The sequence below is a fragment of the Plecotus auritus genome (genome assembly GCF_963455305.1).
Source record: "Plecotus auritus genome assembly, chromosome: 12".
NCBI lineage: Eukaryota > Metazoa > Chordata > Mammalia > Chiroptera > Vespertilionidae > Plecotus > Plecotus auritus.
This window is the reverse complement of record NC_137778.1, coordinates 44,879,786-44,899,468: the sequence shown is the minus strand read 5'-3', so window position 1 is coordinate 44,899,468 and position 19,683 is coordinate 44,879,786. Positions and strand designations below refer to the sequence as shown.

The following is a 19,683-nucleotide window of genomic DNA, read 5'->3' as shown; positions in this document are numbered from 1 at the left end:
CACTGAACCTCTGGTGCACTAGACAACGTGGTCATGAAAGGCGGGAGGGCCTCTTCCTAAGGTTCTGAAAGCGTGTCCGGGGCTCCCCAGCTGTGAGTGGAGACAGCGAGCCCGCTCCGCGGAAGGGGACCCCCACGCACGGCACCCCCAACCCGACCTGCTTGCTGGAAAGGCCGCCCTCAGCACCGTCGAGTCCCCATCTCGACTGCTAACTTCATATTTAGTAGGTACTTCTCTTCAAATGCACCTCCTTTTATGACCCATTAAATTAGGTTGGAAACGGAATGAAAGGAGGGGACATTAGAACACACATTCAAACACTCCTACATGGGGTGCATGGCAGACCTCAGCCCGTTAACAGGTTACTACAGATGCAAACGTGAGAGAGGTACAGGTTAACTCCCACAGACAGTTTAGACTTTCCTTCTCTTTCTTTTTCTATATTTTTTTGTTTCGTTAACCCTCAGTGGAATTTTTTTCCTCATTGAGTTTTAGAGAGAGTGGAAGGGAGGGGGAGAAACAGAGAGAGAAACATCAATGTGAGAGACACACCGCTTGGTTGCCTCCCACACACCCTTGACGGGCATTAAACCGGGACCCCTCAGTCCGCAGGCCGATGCCCCAACCACTGAGCCGAACCAGCCAAGGCTCTTGCTCTCTGAAAAGGTCATTCACCAGACAAGCACTCCGCCAATCATTCTAGCGAGGGGGCGGAGCCTTCCCATGGGTGTGGCTCCTAAAGGGACAGGCAGGCAGAATCACGTTCCTACGGCAGGAGAACCATGGCAAGGGAGACGTCAACTTCCCGGGCACCGTCTCCTCGCCGCTCGGCACACGCCCACCCGGAGCTGCTTCGATCTCAGGAACCTCAGCCGGTGACGAGTGAACCCCGAGGCAACACTGAGGGGCAGAGGTGGGAACCGCTCCCCACCCCGAGGCGAGGACAGCCCGCAGCTCAAAGGCGCGGGAGACGCTCTCCTCAGAGCAGGACGACGTCTACGGACAGGACGGTTCCTGTCAACACGCCTGCGCTGTGACCGAGGCACGTGTGCTGCGGTGATGCGGTGCCCACGGACGGCTCGTTCGTCACCGTCACCAGCCCCACAGCCCCGGGAGGCACGGTCCAGGTGAGCCCGGTGTGGCCGACGCACGCCAACAGCTGCGTGACAGCCGGACGGGTCACGGGTTTGACACGGCTGTCCCCGTGGCTCGGACACAGGCTTGCGTCCGGGGGGACAGCACACACACCTCTGACTTGTGCTTCCGTGCACATGCTCGTCTTGTTTTGAAAAAAGCTTTTTGTTTATTAAGAAACCGAGTATTTCTTTGTTTTTGTTCAGCCTCACCCAAGGATGTTTTTCCGCTGATTGTTAGAGAGTGGAAGGGAGGGGGAAAGACAGAAGCATCGATGTGAGAGAGACACGTGAATCGGCTGCCTCCTGCACACGCCCGACCAGGGCCAGGGCACCTGCAACCGAGGTACGCGCCCTTGCCCGGAATCCAACCTGGGACCCTTCGGTCCACGGGCCGTGCTGCCCACTGAGCCACCCGGCCAGGACCGAAAGTTAGGTTCTGTCAGCCTCACTCACAGCCTCTGTACAGCAGCACATCTGAAAGAACCGTCTCCGGGGGGGGGGGGGGGGTGGGGGAGGATTTGGTCTATTTTGTAAAGGAGATTTTTTATAAAAACCGACGGCCAAGCCGAGGGGTTCGGCGGCCGAGTCGCCACGGCGCGCATCTTACCACACACGTGTCCAGGCCCTCCAGGCGCTCCAGCTCCGTGAGCCCCTCCACCGTGAGGACCGGGGGCCGGGCCGGCTTCTCGTCCAGGGGCTCCGTGTCCACGGCCTCGGAGGCAGGAAGGGTCCGGCCCCGCCGGCTGAAGTGGTCGGACTGGAGGGTCAACACAGGACCAATCAACCACAGACCCCGAAGGGGGAGCCTGAGGGCTGTGTGGACATGTGGTGTGACCCTTCTTTTTTGCTCTCAGAGAGGAAGGGGGAGGGACGGAGAGAGAAACATCCATGATGAGAGCCCCGGCCGGTTTGGCTCGGGGGCAGACCGTCGGCCCACAGCAGAAGGGTCCCGGGTTTGATTCCGGTCAAGGGCACGCGCCTCTGTTGCAGGTTCGATCCCCGGCCCTGGTCAGGGCTCTTGCAGGAGGCAACCAATCGACGTGTCCCTCTCAATCAATGCTTCTGTCTGTCTCTTCCCCTCCCTCCCACCCTCTCTAAAAATCAACAGAGAAATATCCTCGGGTGAGGATTTAAAAAAATAATAAAAATAAATTTAAAAATTTTTTAAATTTTAGATCTGTCTCCACATCCCCCCCGACGCTGACCTGCATGGTGGATGGACAAGGTTTTGGGGCGCCGTCACTTGGGCCCTTCCCAGAATCCCCTGGGAGAGGGTCCAGGATGCTCCCGATGGGCCAACGGGACGCGGAGAGGAAGGAGGGGCTGGGATCTGCCCCCGTGAAGCCGCAAAGACAGAGATCGGAGGGCCGCCCGCGAGGCCCGGGGCTCACCAGTCTGTGATGGCAGTGCGACAGGGCGTCCAGGAGCTCATCCACGATGCGGTCGGACAGGAAGGAGGCCACGGTCAGCTTCACCTCGCTGTGGGCGGGGCCCGAGAGCACGGCAGTGTTTTAATTTAGGCAAATGGGGGGTCACCCACCCGACGCCCTGCGTTCGTCAGGTCCACCGGACGGCGCCCGCTCTGTGCCGATGGGAGGTAAGGGTGTGTGCACAGGGCCCGGGCTTCCCACAAGAAGCTGCGGACACACAGGTCATCGACATCCTTCGCCATTTCAACCTGCCCTGCCGTCTCAGCCTCGGGCTTAGAGGCAGACACGAGAGCATCTGCATAAAGGCCAACCGATGTGACGGAGCCACGCGGACCGGCGTGACGGGGGCCACGCGGACCGGCGTGACGGGGGCCACGTGGACCGCGTGGCCAGGAACAAGCCACCCACTGACAGAATGGAAACAGCCTGGCCACGGTGAACGAGGGAAGTCGGTCTGATTGCTGAGCACGGTTATTACTCCGGACGCCCACCCGCCCCCTCAGAAACCTTCCCGTGCTTCACACGGCCTACAACACGGCTGCCGCCGACTCGCCATCTTATTTCGAGAACAGTCGCGCTGTCACGGCTGTCCTGCCTTTTATGAACAAACGTCACAACATGTTCACTGTTCGTGTCTCTTGCTTGACCTTGAAAAAGTGCCCACCCGGCCGGCGGGGCTCCGTGGTGAGCGTCGGCCTACGAACCAGGAGGTCTCGGTTCGATTCCCGGTCAGGCACATGCCCAGGTTGTGGGTCCATCTCCAGGAGGGGGCGTGCAGGAGGCATCCAGTCGATGTCTCTCTCTCTCTCTCTCCCTTCCTCTCTCTCTAAAAATCGGTAAAACATTTTTTTAAAGCTGCCCCGACAACAGGATGCAGCTGGCAGTTGTCACTAATAAACGACCGAGCCGCTGAGGCTTCGGCCAGCGAGCGGGCATCCGAGTGAGCACTGTCGCTCTTTGCTGCCCCCAGAATCCAAATCCCATGGTGTCTTCCGCCTGAACGCCCTGCATGAACACACACACGCGTGTAATGCACAGAGCATCTACAGGCCCAGGGGCTGGAGAGGTCCGTCCCCACACCCAGCGGCGTCGCCTGAGCTCATGGCTGCTTTGCAGTCAGCAGTGCCGAGGGCTTAGAGCAGGGCAGGGGGACGCAGTGTTTCCCTGGGAGACTGAGACTGGGGTGCTGGGAGGGCAGGGGGACGCAGTGTTTCCCTGGGAGACTGAGACTGGGGAGTTGGGTGGGCAGGGGGACGCAGTGTTTCCCTGGGAGACTGAGACTGGGGTGTTGGGAGGGCAGGGGGATGCAGTGTTTCCCTGGGAGACTGAGACTGGGGTGTTGAGAGGGCAGGGGGACGCAGTGGTCCCTGGGAGACTGAGACTGGGGTGCTGGGAGGGCAGGGGGACGCAGTGTTTCCCTGGGAGACTGAGACTGGGGGTGCTGGGAGGGCAGGGGGACGCAGTGGTCCCTGGGAGACTGAGACTGGGGTGTTGGGAGGGCAGGGGGACGCAGTGTTTCCCTGGGAGACTGAGACTGGGGGTGTTGGGAGGGCAGGGGGACGCAGTGTTTCCCTGGGAGACTGAGACTGGGGGTGTTGGGAGGGCAGGGGGACGCAGTGTTTCCCTGGGAGACTGAGACTGGGGGTGTTGGGAGGGCAGGGGGACGCAGTGGTCCCTGGGAGACTGAGACTGGGGTGTTGGGAGGGCAGGGGGACGCAGTGTTTCCCTGGGAGACTGAGACTGGGGGTGCTGGGAGGGCAGGGGGACGCAGTGGTCCCTGGGAGACTGAGACTGGGGTGTTGGGAGGGCAGGGGGACGCAGTGTTTCCCTGGGAGACTGAGACTGGGGGTGTTGGGAGGGCAGGGGGACGCAGTGTTTCCCTGGGAGACTGAGACTGGGGGTGTTGGGAGGGCAGGGGACGCAGTGTTTCCCTGGGAGACTGAGACTGGGGTGTTGGGAGGGCAGGGGGACGCAGTGTTTCCCTGGGAGACTGACTGGGGTGTTGGGAGGGCAGGGGGACGCAGTGGTCCCTGGGAGACTGAGACTGGGGTGTTGGGAGGGCAGGGGGACGCAGTGTTTCCCTGGGAGACTGAGACTGGGGTGTTGGGAGGGCAGGGGGACGCAGTGTTTCCCTGGGAGACTGAGACTGGGGTGTTGGGAGGGCAGGGGGACGCAGTGGTCCCTGGGAGACTGAGACTGGGGGTGCTGGGAGGGCAGGGGGATGCAGTGTTTCCCTGGGAGACTGAGACTGGGGGTGCTGGGAGGGCAGGGGGATGCAGTGTTTCCCTGGGAGACTGAGACTGGGGGTGCTGGGAGGGCAGGGGGATGCAGTGTTTCCCTGGGAGACTGAGACTGGGGTGTTGGGAGGGCAGGGGGACGCAGTGTTTCCCTGGGAGACTGAGACTGGGGTGCTGGGAAGGCAGGGGGACGCAGTGTTTCCCTGGGAGACTGAGACTGGGGTGTTGGGAGGGCAGAGGGATGCAGTGTTTCCCTGGGAGACTGAGACTGGGGTGTTGGGAGGGCAGAGGGATGCAGTGTTTCCCTGGGAGACTGAGACTGGGGTGCTGGGAGGCAGGGGAAGTTCCCTTTGCTGAAGGCGATCACTGCAGAGTGTCTCTGCCCGGGAAAGGTGTCCACGCCAGGAGGACAACGAAGGAGCTGATTCTTCGATGCCGAAGTTAACGATTTCCCTGGGCTGACGATAACGGGAGGTTTCCTTCATTCCTCAGACGAGGTCTCTCTCGGTAGCAATTTCCTTCACCTGATACCTCATTATTCCACAGGAGTCACTGACAAGACTCACTCGGGCCTCTCATTAAAAACACAGCTTCCTGTGTCCCACCCGAGCCGCAGAGGGGCCTGGGGACCCAGTGCTAACGGTCCCTCCCCTGATCCTCCTTAAGCGTGTTTGGGGCTCTTACTCCCTCCTAAAGCTACAGAGCCGGCGTCTCTCTTCCCTCCCTCCCTCCCTCCCTCCTCCTGCCTCTCACATGGGGAGGGTGGTTTCTCCATCTCACATTATGGCTCCACAAAGGAGCCTAACTGTGCATTTTACTGCCTCAGTCGTGTTGCCACCGGACTGCGCTCGCTCACCGACTGAACTTCCATTTTGCACAACGTTCAGGGAAACGGTTCGACTTAACCTACACGTGCACGTGGACAAGCGAGTGCGTGCATGTGTGTACGTGTACACGTGTGCACGCATGTACATGCATGTTTGTACATGTGCATGTTTGCATATGCATGCGTGCTTGCATCCTGTACTCAGTACCGTGCACGCTAAAAAGCCCAGTGAGGACCCAGTGACATCTAATGACCCCTGACACCGAGACTGCCATCTGCGCCACCTTTCAGAGCCGGCCGTTCCCCAGGCAAGTGGCCACGTTAGATGCAGTCTGCTCTACTCTGTGAAGCCCCCAGAGAGGACCTGCCAGCAGCCGATCGCTGCGGCGGACGAATGGAGGGCAGGACACTTCCGCTCCTTAACGCTGAGGGGCTTCGATAAAAACCTGAAACTCCGGTTATGGGAACAGGCGCACGCAGCCAGGAAGGCTGGAGATCGTAAACCCGCTGGCCTGGGGGCCCTGAACCCTCGCAAAGGCCTTCCAAATCTCTCGAGATCTCTCAGCTGTGCCACAGCCGAGCTGAGAAGGCGCGGAAACCTTTTTCTTTTGAGCACACAAGAGGACGCTGTGTCCCAGACCCGAGACCGAGTCGCTCCCGCAGGGTCCTCGGCCCTCGGCCCCGTCGTCCACCTTGGAGGGGTGGCCTTGGGCTTGGGATGGCGATGACTTGATGGGGGCTTGTTTTCCCACATTTTTCTGGCAGGCTGTCACTTAGCGACATCGTTATGTTAGCACAACGCCCAACTTGTCAGAAAAAAGCTCGTGTGTCTGCTGCGCCTTAATGTTCTCCTCAAGATTCAGAAACGGTTACAATGGAAAACGTACGTGTTTCTGGAGTTGGTTCCTAATCCTGTGATTCTCCAAGTGAGAAACGGAAGGAGAATGAGCTCAGCTTCCCTGTAAGGCTCCTGATCACTGCGGTCTCAGCGCAAAAATCCAGTAAAGTGCATTGCTGACTGCACCTTCTCTATGTTTGTATCTTTTTAAAAAAGAGACTTATATTTTCACTGATTTCAGAGAAGAAGATAGAGGGAGACAGAAACATCCACGATGAGAGGGAATCATGGACCGGCTGCCTCCTGCACGCCCCCCACTGGGGATGGAGCCCCCCACCCGGCACGTGCCCTGACCAGGAATGGAACCGTGACCACCTGGTTCATAGGTCGACGCTCCAGCCCCGAGCCCACCGCGGGCGCCCACCTGATCTTGTTGAGGATGTCCACGCCCGACTGCTCCAGCAGGACGTTCTTCACGAAGGTGCGGGGGACGGAGAGCTTCTCGGAGCTGGCGTGGATCAGGTCCTGCCGGATGTGGGCCTTCTTCATCACGTGGGGGCACAGACTCTCGGCCGCGTCCACCATGGACTCCAGCAGGGCCTGCAACACAGCACCGTGAGGGCGGGGCGCCGCGGGGCGCTGCCTGTCAGCCTCCCGCGCTCAGCCTCCCGCGCTCAGCCTCCCGCGCGCTACGTCACGAGTAACCACAGAAGACAGGTTTTCCAAAAGCAGGCCCCACTCCCTGCCCCGCACCAGACACGGGTCATCCCCTCATCAGTGGGACCCGTCCTAGGTCAAGGTCACGTGGAGATGTCCCATCAAATCCCAAATGGAGCCCTGGCCGGCGTAGCTCAGTGGATAGAGCGTCGGCCTGTGGAATGCAGGGTCCCGGGTTCGACTCCGGTCGAGGGCACGTGCCTCGGTTGCAGGCTCCTCCTCAGCCCGGGCCCTGGTCAGGGCGCCTGCAGGAGGCAACCAATCGATGTGCTCCTCTCACATCGATGTTTCTCTCTGTCTTTCCCTCTCTCTTCCACTCTTTCTAAAATCAATGAAAAAATATCCTCGGGTGAGAATTAAAAAAAAGAAATGGAATTTGATAGGTGCAATCTCATCCTATAAGAAGTCATTCCAAAACATACCAAGGAAGCTGGAAAAGATAGTCGTCTACCTGTGCGTGTGGGGGACAGGTGAACGCACACGCACACGCACACACACACACACGCGCACACACACACACACACACACACTCAGCCTGTCCAGCACAGGCAGCGTGGCTGGGCTGCTCTTACACACAGCTAAGCCGTGACCACGTCATTCTCCAAGAGCAGAAGGCACGAACCTTTAGTTGCTCGTCGACAACCCTTGTGACCTCCCCGGCCATGGACTCCAGGGTCTCCTGAACGGGACTGGACAGCAGGCCGCTGGCTCCCGCCCAGGATGCGCTGCCCACGTGGTACAGGTTTGGCAGCAGCTGGAAGAGAGGGAAGTGACAGTGGCCTGAGCACCAGCGTCCTGGCGGGCGAGTATGAAGCGGGAGACGGGAAGGAGCGGCCGTGCCCGATCGATGGCCCTTTCCCAGATGAGTCGACCGAGGCCCAGCTGGAGCCCACAGGGACCCGCATCCCTTGCGCCAGGTCCTCATGGGGCCTGAGGGGACCTGCCTGAGCCCCAGGGTCCCTCCCACTCGGAACAGTCACTGAGGGTGGGACTCAGCAGAGCCGGACCGGGTCACCCTCTGGGGCCAGGTCCGCCCTGAGGGCTGACGGGGGCCGTGCTCCCGGCCGGCAGGCAGAGCAGTGCCACGTGAGTCATCACTCATTTAGCTCAGCTGCCTCTCGGGCCCTTGGGACCCGACGTGTCCTTTGTAAACCCCGTCGGCCCCGTGCACCCCATGGGCACAGAGCATGGCAATGAGGAACCAGCTCGCTCCACCACCCGACAGCAGCCTTGGCACCGGGGAGAAGGCAAACAAAGCGGGCTCAGTGGGTGAACGCAACCGAGGAACCAGGAGGTCAGGGTTCGATTCCTGGTCGGGGCACAGGCCCGGGTTGTGGGCTCCATCCCCAGAGGGCGGCGTGCAGGAGGCAGCCGGTCCATGATTCTCTCTCATCACTGATGTTTCTCTCTCTCCCCCTCTCCCTTCCTCTCTGACATCAATAAAAATAAATATTTTTTAAAAAGGAAGCTGGAACTAGTTCCCAACTCTTGACGGTTGACCCACCATTTTCGCACCTAAGACACCCGCGCAGCCCGAGGCGACACTCACCGTCTTGGAGTTCTTGGCGTCCCGCATGAGCCGCTCGGCCGACCGCACGTCCTCCTGGACGGCCTCTCCCCCACAGTTCCGCAGGGAGTTGAGGTGATCCTGGACCTTCACGCACATCCTGTCGATCATCTGCCCGCACGTGGGAAGGACACCGTGTGCCGTGCGCGGGAGGCGTTCGGACGGGAGGAAACACAGCACAAGTGAAGACGGAAGCCTCTTCCCGGGGACCCTAGGAGGCGGCTCGCAGCGTCTCAATGCATCTGCTGTGTAAGGAGCCCTCGCCCGTTCTCCCCGTCCCCCTGGGAGTGACTGGCAGGGAGCCCTGGGGCGTGGCCCTGGGCGGGCGGGGCGGGGCGGGGGGGCCCACCTGCTGGGTGGTGCTGGTGACGATGCCCTGCTGGAGGCGGTACGCCTGCTCCTGCAGGTACTTCCTGGTCTCGTGGTTCCGGAGCAGGTAGTTTTCTATCTGGAAACAAAGCACGTGCCTCTCAGGGTCACAGCGCGACGCCGTCGAGCACGAGTTCCACGCCCTCCAGCGCCCCGACGGCAGGCCTGGGAGACGGGCGCCTGCCCTCACGGGGAAGCCCTGCCCCGAAAAGGACCCGTGACCTCCTGGCTCACAGGTCGATGCTCAGCCACTGACCACGCGGCCGGGCTCAGGGAGGAATGGACCTCGTGGGAACCAGTCACTGTCACGGCTCAGGAGCGGACGCAGCTCCCTCCCCCATCAGGCGCTGAGCCCGGCGCGGTCCTGAGAACACGGGCCGATGTGAACAGCGCTTTGTAAGCACAAGAGCTGCTCGTATGTCGGACGTATGGACGCGGTTCCGTGTGAATGTGCGTTCACGGCAACCCAGCTGCGGGGGCCTCGTACCTTCTGCAGAGCCTCCTCCGTTTTCTCGGGGTTCGTCTTGAGGGCTTGGGCGGCATCGTACATGGGGATCGGCATGAACCGCAGCGTGTAGTTCCTAGGAAAGGAGAAAGTCGTGTTTCTTTAAAAATAACCTCCTGCCCGGCCGGCGGGGCTCAGTGGTTAAGCGTTGACCCACAAACCAGGAGGTCACAGTTCGATTCCCGGTCAGGGCACATTCCTGGATTGTGGGCTCGATCCCCAGTGTGGGGCGTGCAGGAGGCAGCTGATCCATGATTCTCTCTCTCATTGATGTTTCTCTCTCTCTCTCCCTTCCTCTCTGAAATCAATAAATACATATTTTATTTTTAGAAAAGTGGTTGGAGTGGCTTCCTGCTGCCCTCCCCCACCCCCTTTCCCCGAGCCACAGGTCTCTGCCCTCCAGTCCCATCGGCCCGAGCCCACAGGCCTGCCGTCCCCACTGCATCTTCCCTCCGGGTCTCAGCTTCCTCACTCCCGGGTGCAGAGCTGCCATCACGGGACAGAAAGCAGCACCCATTGAGACAGACTGTGAAGCCGCGGGAGGAGGAAGCAGTGTCAGGCATGTGCCCACGTACAGACAGACTCACACCAGGCCCCGTGTGAGACCAGCTCGGCCCTGCCTCCCAAGGCCCAGCCACAGCTACGCCCGCCACACCGTGGGGCTCAGGGACACCCCAAGGTTCAGGGACATCCCAGGGCTCAGGGACACCGTGGGGCTCAGGGACACCCCGGGGCTCAGGGACACCGTGGGGCTCAGGGACACCCCAGGCTCAGGGACACCGTGGGGCTCAGGGACACCCCGGGCTCAGGGACACCGTGGGGCTCAGGGACACCCCGGGGCTCAGGGACACCGTGGGGCTCAGGGACACCCCAGGCTCAGGGACACCGTGGGGCTCAGGGACACCCCAGGCTCAGGGACACCGTGGGGCTCAGGGACACCCCAGGCTCAGGGACACCGTGGGGCTCAGGGACACCGTGGGGCTCAGGGACACCCCGGGGCTCAGGGACACCCCGGGGCTCAGGGACACCATGGGGCTCAGGGACACCCCAAGGTTCAGGGACACCGTGGGGCTCAGGGACACCCCGGGGCTCAGGGACACCCCAGGCTCAGGGACACCCCGGGGCTCAGGGACACCGTGGGGCTCAGGGACACCCCGGGGCTCAGGGACACCCTGGGGCTCAGGGACACCTCGGGCTCAGGGACCCGGTGTGACTGTCTCCCAGGAGGAACCCGCCAGCACGCACTTCTCCATGGCCACGGCTATGTCCTGGAAGCCTTGAGCGGAGATGTTGTTCTTGTCCCAGATCACCGTCCTGTTGGAAAGGGAACGGCACAGACGCTGAGACACTCGGAGAGGGGGGACCAGGCCGCCGGCGGACGAGGAAGCTCTTGTGGGCCCGCCTGGGGGCTTTCGGACGGCGCACCACGTGATGGAGGGGAGTGGTGGACTTCGCCCTGAGCCGTGGACCCGGGACCCTGGCTGTCTGTCTCCACGGTGGCAGGTCCGGGGACAGGAGGGAGGCCAGGAGGCTGGGCTCACACCCTGAGCGGGAAGCCCCGTCACTCCTGCCGCCTCCCCGGCTCTGCTCGCCGGGCCCTGCCCACCAGCGACCACTGCCCACCCCACTCGGTCCCGTCAGCACCGACGTGGGAGAAGCCCGACAGCTCTCGGCAGGTTCCCCTCCAGCAAACCTCCACCCCAAAGGCTGGGAGGAATCACTGTCTACATCTGGGAGCAAGCCCGGCCGGCACGGCTCAGTGGTTGAGCGGCGACCTATGAACCAGGAGGCCAGGGTTCGATTCCAGGTCAGGGCACAGGCCCAGGTTGTAGGCTCCATCCCCAGTGGGGGTGTGCAGGAGGCGGCTGGTCCATGATTCTCTCTCATCGTGGATGTTTCTCTCTCTCTCTCCCCCTTCCTCTCTGAAATCAATCAAATATGTTTTTAAAAATAAATAAATCCGGGAACACCCTCTCGGTATTTTGACCAAGGACGGAATCTGTCGGGCCCCCCCGCAGGCCACCTGGGCGGGCACCGGGCGCCCACCTGAGCTTGGTGTTGATCTGCAGCGCTTTGGCCAGCATCTTGGCGCCCATGTCACCCATGGCGTTCCCGCTGATGTCCACTTTGGTCAGGGACGTGTTGCTGCCCAGGGCGTTGATGATGATGGTGACCTCAGTCTTGAGTTTGGAGTCGGCTAGGGACAGGGACTGCAGAGGCTGCGGGGGGAACAGCACACGGGCTCGTCTCGGACGAGAACCGCCGGGAGGGCCCACCGCACGGAGGCCTCCTCTGTAAACTCAGCCAGGAGACGCTGGGAAGGGGACTTGCGGTTCTGGCACAAAATGGACGTCGATGTCAAACACAGACGGGCACCTCCCTCTAAGGAAAGCCGTGGGCGACACCGAGAGAGGCAGGTGCCGGCTCTCTGATAGGATGACATAACCAAGATGCTACACAACATCTTAGACATTAAAGACGAGCTCAGGCCCGGCCGCGTGGCTCCGTGGTTGAGCATCGACCTAGGAACCAGGAGGTCACGGTTCGATTCCTGGTCAGGGCACAGCCTGGGCTGTGGGCTCGATCCCCAGTGTGGGGTGTGAAGGAGGCAGCCGATCAATGTTTCTCTCTCATCGTTGATGTTTCTCTCTCTCCCTCTCCCTTCCTCTCTGAAATCAATAAAAACATATATTTTTAAAGAGATGAGCTTAGGAGTCAATCTCTATTGCTTTTCATCTATTCGTTACAACGTTCCTTTAATTCATCAAGAGTGGAATCAAGGGAGAAGCAAGTAAATTTTAAATGCCTCTTATCGCCGTACCAAAGCATAACGATTTATTCCATTAAAAAAAAATGATAGAAAACGTGTACCCAGAATAAGTGATGTGGAAGCCCTGACCGTTAACCCGGCGGAAACAGTGAGAAGGGCACACGAGACGCGAGGCGGAGTCTAGAGCAGCTCACCGATTCTTCGTCCTGAATCATCTGCACTAAGCTGTCCAGCACGGGGGTCAGGTTTCTAAGGAGACGGAGAGGCGGCACAGATCAGCCCGGGTCTCCGGGAGGCTGTGCTCGCCTCGCCGCGCCAACAGCTCACAGCTCTTACTTGGGTTTCATGTTGTTGAAGTTCTTGCCCAAGGCCAGGTGCTGTATGGACCTGTTCCTGCTGAGCCACCCGATCAAGGTGGAGAGGTCGGACTCCAAGCCTGGAGGAAGGGGCGAGGGTCAGACGGGCCGACGGGTGCTGGTGGAACGCGATCCCCAAGGGCGGCTCCCGAGGGCCGGGGCCTCGTCTCCAGGGAACGCTGTGCTCTTCCCCTGCCCTCTCATTTCCCAGGGATGAACCCCACACTCGTTCTCCAGCCCGGCCGCGTGGCTCAGGGGCTGCGCAACGGACTATGAACCAGGAGGTCATGGTTCGATTCCCGGTTGGACCACATTCCTGGGTGGCGGGCTCGATCCCCAGTGTGGAGAGTGCAGGAGGCAGCCGATCAGTGATTCTCATCATTAATGTTTCTCTCTCTCCCCCTCTCCCTTCCTCTCTGAAATCAATAAAAATATGGACACAGACAATGGGGGCGGTGAGGGGCGGGGCCGGGCTAGAGGGATCAATGGCGGGGGGGGGGGGGGGACGTGTAATACTTTCAACAATAAAGATTAAAAAACAAACTCATTCTCCACAGTCCCCTGCACAGTCTGTGGGGGGATGAGGCCAGCGGGGTGCGAGTGGAGCGGCCGGCGGCTTCCTCTCCCGTCTTGGCGAGAGACGCAGCGCTCTCCGCCCGTTAGAACGGTGTCTGTGCAAACTGAACGGGTGCCCCGCACAGGCTGCGAACGTCCACGGGAACACGCTCCGGATACACACGCCGGGGCTCCACCTGATCTCCCTCCACCAAGAGCCCACGCGGCTGCCTCAGCGCCTCATATGACGGGCCTGAGGTGTTCACTGGCTTTTGTGTCTGTTCTGTGTGTTGTTGTTGTTAATCCTTCCCCAAGGATATTTCCCCATTGATTTTTAGAGAGAATGGGTGAGACTTCGATGTGAGAACGACATTATCGATTGGTTGCCTCCCGTAAGCGCCTCACCAGGGCCAGGGATCGAGTCAGCAACCTAGGCACCCAGGTACGTGCCCTTGACTGGAATCGAACCTGGGACCTCAGTCCGAGAGCGGGCGCTCTACCCACTGAGCCACACCGGCCAGGACTGAGCTGACGTTCTCCTTTCCTGCCCAGACCTTGCACTGTGGGCTCTAGGACCAGCTCAGTGAGACCTGGGCACAGGTTTGTCCCATAAATAAGCTCACTGCCAAATGTAAAAGGCCCAGCAGACCAGACGGGGACCACATCTCCACGGATGTCGGCCAGGTCGGCTAGAAGGTGCGCCCCGTCACTCACTCGCTTCCGAGAACCCTCCATCTCCCCTACCCCCTCCCCACGGCCGCTCACCGTTGTCGGAGATGTCCAAGCTGGTGATGTTGTGGATCTCGGCGATGCAGCCCTCCAACACCTGTGCGCCCCCTGACCTCAGCTGGACAGATAGATGGACACAAGGCACAGTCACCCGGGAGGCGTAGCCAAAACCTCAGACACAGGCGATGCATGTTAAACTCGGCACCAAAGAACAAGTCCAACTTAGAAACGTCACCGACGCGATCCCGGGCGGTGAAGAGCAAGCAGCACTCGTCTCTGCTGCCGTCTCCCTCCCGCTTCCCATCAACCACAACCTTCAGAAAAGCAGCAACGCCGCCCTGCCGGTGGCTCAGGACAGAGCGTCGGCTGCGGACTGAAGGGTCCTGGGTTTGGTTCCGGTCCTGTGCCCGGGTGGCGGACTTGATCCCAGTGGGGGGGGGGGGGTGCAGGAGGCAGCCAATCAATGGTTCTCTCTCATCACTGATGTTTCTATCTCGCTCTCCCTCTCCCTTCCTCTCTGAAATCAATAAAAATTATATTTAAGAATTAAAAAAGCCCTAACCGGTTTGGCTCAGTGGATAGAGCGTCCACCTGTGGACTGAAGGGGTCCCAGGTTCAGTTCCGGTCAAGGGCATGTACCTTGGTTGCAGGCACATCCCCAGTAGGGAGTATGCAGGAGGCAGCTCATCGATGTTTCTCTCTCATCGATGTTTCTAACTCTCTATCCCTCTCCCTTCCTCTCTGTAAAAAATCAATAAAAAATTTTTTTAAAAAAAGAATAAAAAAATAAAGTATTTTCTAGTGTCTTTTTAATTTTGTGCAAAAACGTGGATTTACGCTAGACTGGAAGCTAGAAAACAACAGGTTCTTCACCACACACAGTTTTGAGAAGCCCGGCTCCAGGTCCCAGCTCAGAAACACCCGCCATGAATGTGTGCACAGACGTGTCAGAGTTAAAGCAACAAGTAAGTTAAGCAAACACGTCCAAGAAACTTAACTTGATCTTCAGAGCACGAAAAAGAACTCTGTGCCCGAGGATCTAAACGAAGGTGCCTAAGTCTTTACAGTTCTATTACTTGCCGTTGGTGACTTCTCTGTTGAGAAGTGAATGTTTTACAAGAAAACCTCTACTTTCTATAAAGAGCAATGGAAACATTTCATTCACAAATATGGGACCTCCAGGTGACACGTGAGCGCTCGACGCCATTTATTTTATGAAAACTCTTAGCTAGATACCACCTGTGGCCTCTCCCCACAGAAGTGACATTTTCCCATTGTCAAACAGAATCCAAGCTGTCGACCAGGCTAGGGAGCGGCTCACGGAGTACTTACACAGTGGCCCAGCTACCGGAAGCCGAGGAGAGAAAACAGAACGGTTATCGGCTGTGAGTCGACTGAGAATCAAGGAGCTCACGTCTCTATCGATACACAATGTAACCCGGCGAAGCGTCGGAAACAGACCCTTCCAACGCAAACGTGTTCCCGAGGCAAACTCAGACACGTGAACAGAAAGCAGCGCCGCTCCAGGACAGGACGTGGGCCTCCCTCCCAGGTTATGAGGCCGGAACGCCCCGGGCTGCAGCTCCCCCTTCAACAGTGACCGCTCCCCCGGGCTGCAGCTCCCCCTTCAACAGTGACCGCTCTCCCGGGCTGCAGCTCCCCCTTCAACAGTGACCGCTCCCCCGGGCTGCAGCTCCCCCTTCAACAGTGACCGCTCCCCCGGGCTGCAGCTCCCCCTTCAACAGTGACCGCTCCCCCGGGCTGCAGCTCCCCCTTCAACAGTGACCGCTCCCCCGGGCTGCAGCTCCCCCTTCAACAGCGACCGCTCTCCCGGGCGGCCAATGAGAGCCCTTGAAGTGCATGTGCCTTCCTCCCTCACGCGCTCTAGTTCAAGCGCGTGGAACCCGTCGTCCCTGCAGGAAAGCTGCGTGTCCACTGTGTCTCCTAGAACATTTAAGCCTCTGGGCAAAACACGGGGATTTTTTTTAATCACGAAAAGCCCACTTGGATGCTTGGTGATGGGGGCCCGTGGTGTCTGGATCAAACCCCCAAAACGGAACCCGGACCTTCCCCGACGCCCTTCCCTGCTTTGGTGATGCTGGAGCCACAGCCTCCGCTCTTCCCAGGAAAACAGGCCAACGGGGCAGCCGCTGGCGTCCTTACCTCGCAGCTGCTGAGGTCAAGGGAGACCGCCTTCAGGTTGCGGTTGCTGGTCAGGCTGAGCAGCAGCGCCCTGCGGAGGGAACAGGCCAGGCCACGCGTCGCTGGGCAGGTCGCTGCACCCCGAAGGGAGCCCAGATGCACCCCGAAGGGAGCCCAGATGCACCCCGAATGGAGCCCAGATGCACCCCGAATGGAGCCCAGATGCACCCCGAAGGGAGCCCAGATGCACCCCGAAGGGAGCCCAGATGCACCCCGAATGGAGCCCAGATGCACCCCGAAGGGAGCCCAGATGCACCCCGAAGGGAGCCCAGATGCACCCCGAATGGAGCCCAGATGCACCCCGAATGGAGCCCAGATGCACCCCGAAGGGAGCCCAGATGCACCCCGAAGGGAGCCCAGATGCACCCCGAATGGAGCCCAGATGCACCCCGAAGGGAGCCCAGATGCACCCCGAAGGGAGCCCAGATGCACCCCGAAGGGAGCCCAGATGCACCCCGAATGGAGCCCAGATGCACTCTGAATGAAGCCCCGAGGAGGGCGCCGGGGACCCGGCCAGCACCAGCACCAGCACCAGCACCACCTCCCTGCTGACAATGACACTGCTGCCCCGGCCGGCGGCTCAGTGGTTGGAGGGTCGCCCTACACTCCAAAAGGTGGTGGGTTCGATTCCCTGGGCACAGACCCGGGTTGCAGGTTCAATCCCTGGTCAGGGCATGTAAGGGAGGCAACAGATCGATGTTCAATCTTTCTCTCTCTCTCTCTCTCTTCCTCACTCCCTCTCTCCCTCCCTTCCAATCAACGGGCCCAGCCGGTGTGACTCAATGGTTGAGTGTCGACCTATGAACCAGGAGGTCCCGGGTTCGATTACCCGTTGGGGCACAGGCTTGATCCCCAGTGTGGGGCATGCAGGAGGCAGCCGATCAATGATTCTCTCTCATCACGGATGTTTCTCTCTCTCTCCCTCTCCCTTCCTCTCTGAAATCAGACGTATTAAAAAAGAATCATTTCCTCCTGTGCCCTGAAGTGAAAAGACACCCCGTCGGCCTCGTGGCCTCGGGGTTCTGCGTGTCCCTCCCCAGCACGCTGACACCCACCCGCGGGACTGGAAAAGCTGCGGAGCAAACGCGCGAACCACTCACTTTAAGGGCTCGGGCGCCAGCTTGGTGCCCGAGAGGCTGATGTGCGTCAGCGCCAGGGAGCTGCTGAAGAACTGCCTGAAGGAGGGCGGCACCTCCTTCCCTTTCCTGAAAGACAGACACGGTTCCTGGGTCCCCCTGGGGCCACCCTGCAAGTCCGCACCCGACTCCCGAAGGGCAAACACGTGTCCACAGACCCTGAAATAACCCACCCATCAGTGATCTTTTCAGTAGGAATTTAAAGATAAAATAAAGAAAAAAAATGGCCCGGCCACTGTGGCTCGGTGGTTGAATGGACCTATGAACCAGGAGGTCACGGTCCAATTCCCTGTCAGAGCACAGGCCCGGGTTGCAGGCTGGATCCCCAGTGTGGGGCGTGCAGGAGGCAGCCGATCCAAGTTCCTCTCTCACCACTGACATTTCTACCCCTCCCTCCCTCTCCCCTCCTCTCCGAAATCAATAAAGAGCCTGTTTTTTAAAAAGAAAAGAAACGAGATGTCCGTAAGCTAATTAAGTTGATTAAAGGAAGGACGTGAAGCCCTCCCTGGGCTAGAGCGCCTGTCCCAGGTGAGACACCCTCCTCGCTCAGTTAACGGAGGCCGGGCTCACGGACGAGAGCATCCGATGCGGGAGAGACTTGGACACCTGACCTCTCCAGGCCTGATGTTCTTAGAGAACGGTGACTTCAAGCCATCTCCTTCCTTCCCAAGAAACATCCGCCCGTTACCACTCTGTGGCCACAACGTGACACGTTTCCCTGAAAGAGAGCGCCCGCAGCTCGTGGTCCTACCGGTGAGAGAAGACGGTCCGGGAGAGGTTGAGCACGGCCAGGTACTGCAGGCAGCCTCGGAGCAGAGCCGCGCAGACCTGGGGGACAAGGGCAGGGTGTCTCAGGGGCCGGGTCTGAGGGGCGTTTATCAGTGAGAAAGCCCTCGGAACCTCCCCGGCAATATAAAGCCTTTACCATGTCCAGGGCGCACTCGGTGCTGGATAAATCCAGGTGAGTCAGGGCGTTGGGCTGGGCCAGAAAACTGTACATGGGCTTGAAATCAAAAACAAGCAGCAAACATATTAGGATCTAGAAAAACACACACACACACACACACACACACACACACACTCTGCAAGTTAATACCTCAAAATCAATTTGCCCAAATATCCCAGAATCCTCCTCCAGTTTTCCCAAGGGAATTAGCAGAATTTTTTATCATTATATTATCTTCCTTGAGAGGAAAATAAGTAAACAAATAAAAATCCAAAGAGTGGTTAAGATTGTGTGTCAGCAAAATCAAGGCCGGATGGAAACTTGGCTGCAGCTCCTGTTGCTGCACGTGACCTCGGTGCCTGCTTAGCTCCCAGGTCATCGTTCCCGAATGGCTGACCACCTTGCGCTGGGAGGCGAAGAGCCACCTGGGGAATCCCTCCCGAGAGCGGGTCAGGACCGCGAATGTGAACTTGAACCACAGGACGGTCTCGGGCTCCCCTCTCTGTCCAACGCGGTGACCTTTCCCTGCCTGGTGGCCGCCCCAATCCAACGAGAGCCATCCACAGTTCTGTGCAGCTAAGACACGGCGGGTTTCGGGGGGCACAGGCCCAACGCCTCCCCTCACCCCTGCACGACTTTAATGAAGGCAGGCTCTGAAATGTCCTATGAAACACTTCCCAAGCTCAGGATGAAACGAGGCGAAGGCGCCCCGCTCAAGGAGACGTGGGCCACGAGCTAGAAAGCCCGTCAGACACTCCCCAGGCCCGCTGGGCGCAGCGCTGGGCCAGGGCGGGCACCCACCGAGAGGTCGTCTCCGCGAAGGGTGTTCCCTGAGAGGTCCAGGTGCGTGAGGGCGGTGGCAGTCAGCGGGTTGGCACTGAGTGACTGAGAAAGGCAGCTCACCCCTGAAACGGTGAGAAGAGTCGGCTCAGTGTCCAGGAAACAAAATGAGATCTAGGTCCGGCCGGCATGGCTCAGGGGTCGAGCGAGGACCTATGAACCAGGAGGTCAGGGTTTGAGTCCCGGTCAGGGCACAGGCCTGGGTGGCGGGCTCCATCCCCAGTGGGGGGTGTGCAGGAGGCAGGTGATCAGTGATTCTCATCACTGATGTCTCTCTCCCCCTCCCCCTCCCGCTCTGAAGTCAATAAAATATAAAAAAAAGAAAGGAAAGGAAACCAAGGGGGGCCCAGGGGGCAGAGGGCCACGTGAAGGGAGAGCCGGTCTGGGAGGCAGGCCTGCGGCCGGGCCCTAACATGCCCTCCTTGTCACGACACGGCACAGGGTCAGGGAGGGGTCACCACCAATGGGAGCCCAGAACATTCTGCTCACTCACGGGGGTCAGTAGAGGTCACACAGAGAATCGT

At 59.5% G+C, this 19,683-nt stretch overlaps 1 protein-coding gene across 9 annotated transcripts in view; it reads right to left on the bottom strand.

Annotated features, from left to right (window-relative positions):
* CARMIL1 (capping protein regulator and myosin 1 linker 1) overlaps positions 1-19,683 on the bottom strand; it is an 86,014-nt gene that overhangs the window by 19,284 nt on the left and 47,047 nt on the right. For all 9 annotated transcript variants that reach the window (XR_013959403.1, XM_080647363.1, XM_080647365.1 and 6 more), the window contains exons 13-29: positions 19,121-19,224; positions 18,299-18,376; positions 18,125-18,201; positions 17,338-17,442; positions 16,199-16,268; positions 14,072-14,153; positions 12,732-12,831; positions 12,590-12,644; positions 11,672-11,844; positions 10,871-10,939; positions 9,608-9,701; positions 9,101-9,199; positions 8,734-8,862; positions 7,807-7,938; positions 6,892-7,067; positions 2,528-2,615; positions 1,744-1,893 (exon numbers count right to left, since the gene is read on the bottom strand). Coding sequence is in view for 8 of the 9 variants with exons in the window: in XM_080647363.1 (XP_080503489.1) it covers positions 1,744-1,893; positions 2,528-2,615; positions 6,892-7,067; positions 7,807-7,938; positions 8,734-8,862; positions 9,101-9,199; positions 9,608-9,701; positions 10,871-10,939; positions 11,672-11,844; positions 12,590-12,644; positions 12,732-12,831; positions 14,072-14,153; positions 16,199-16,268; positions 17,338-17,442; positions 18,125-18,201; positions 18,299-18,376; positions 19,121-19,224 (1,781 nt within the window). In the remaining variant the exon portion in view is untranslated. The remainder of the gene's footprint in view (positions 1-1,743; positions 1,894-2,527; positions 2,616-6,891; positions 7,068-7,806; positions 7,939-8,733; positions 8,863-9,100; positions 9,200-9,607; positions 9,702-10,870; positions 10,940-11,671; positions 11,845-12,589; positions 12,645-12,731; positions 12,832-14,071; positions 14,154-16,198; positions 16,269-17,337; positions 17,443-18,124; positions 18,202-18,298; positions 18,377-19,120; positions 19,225-19,683) is intronic.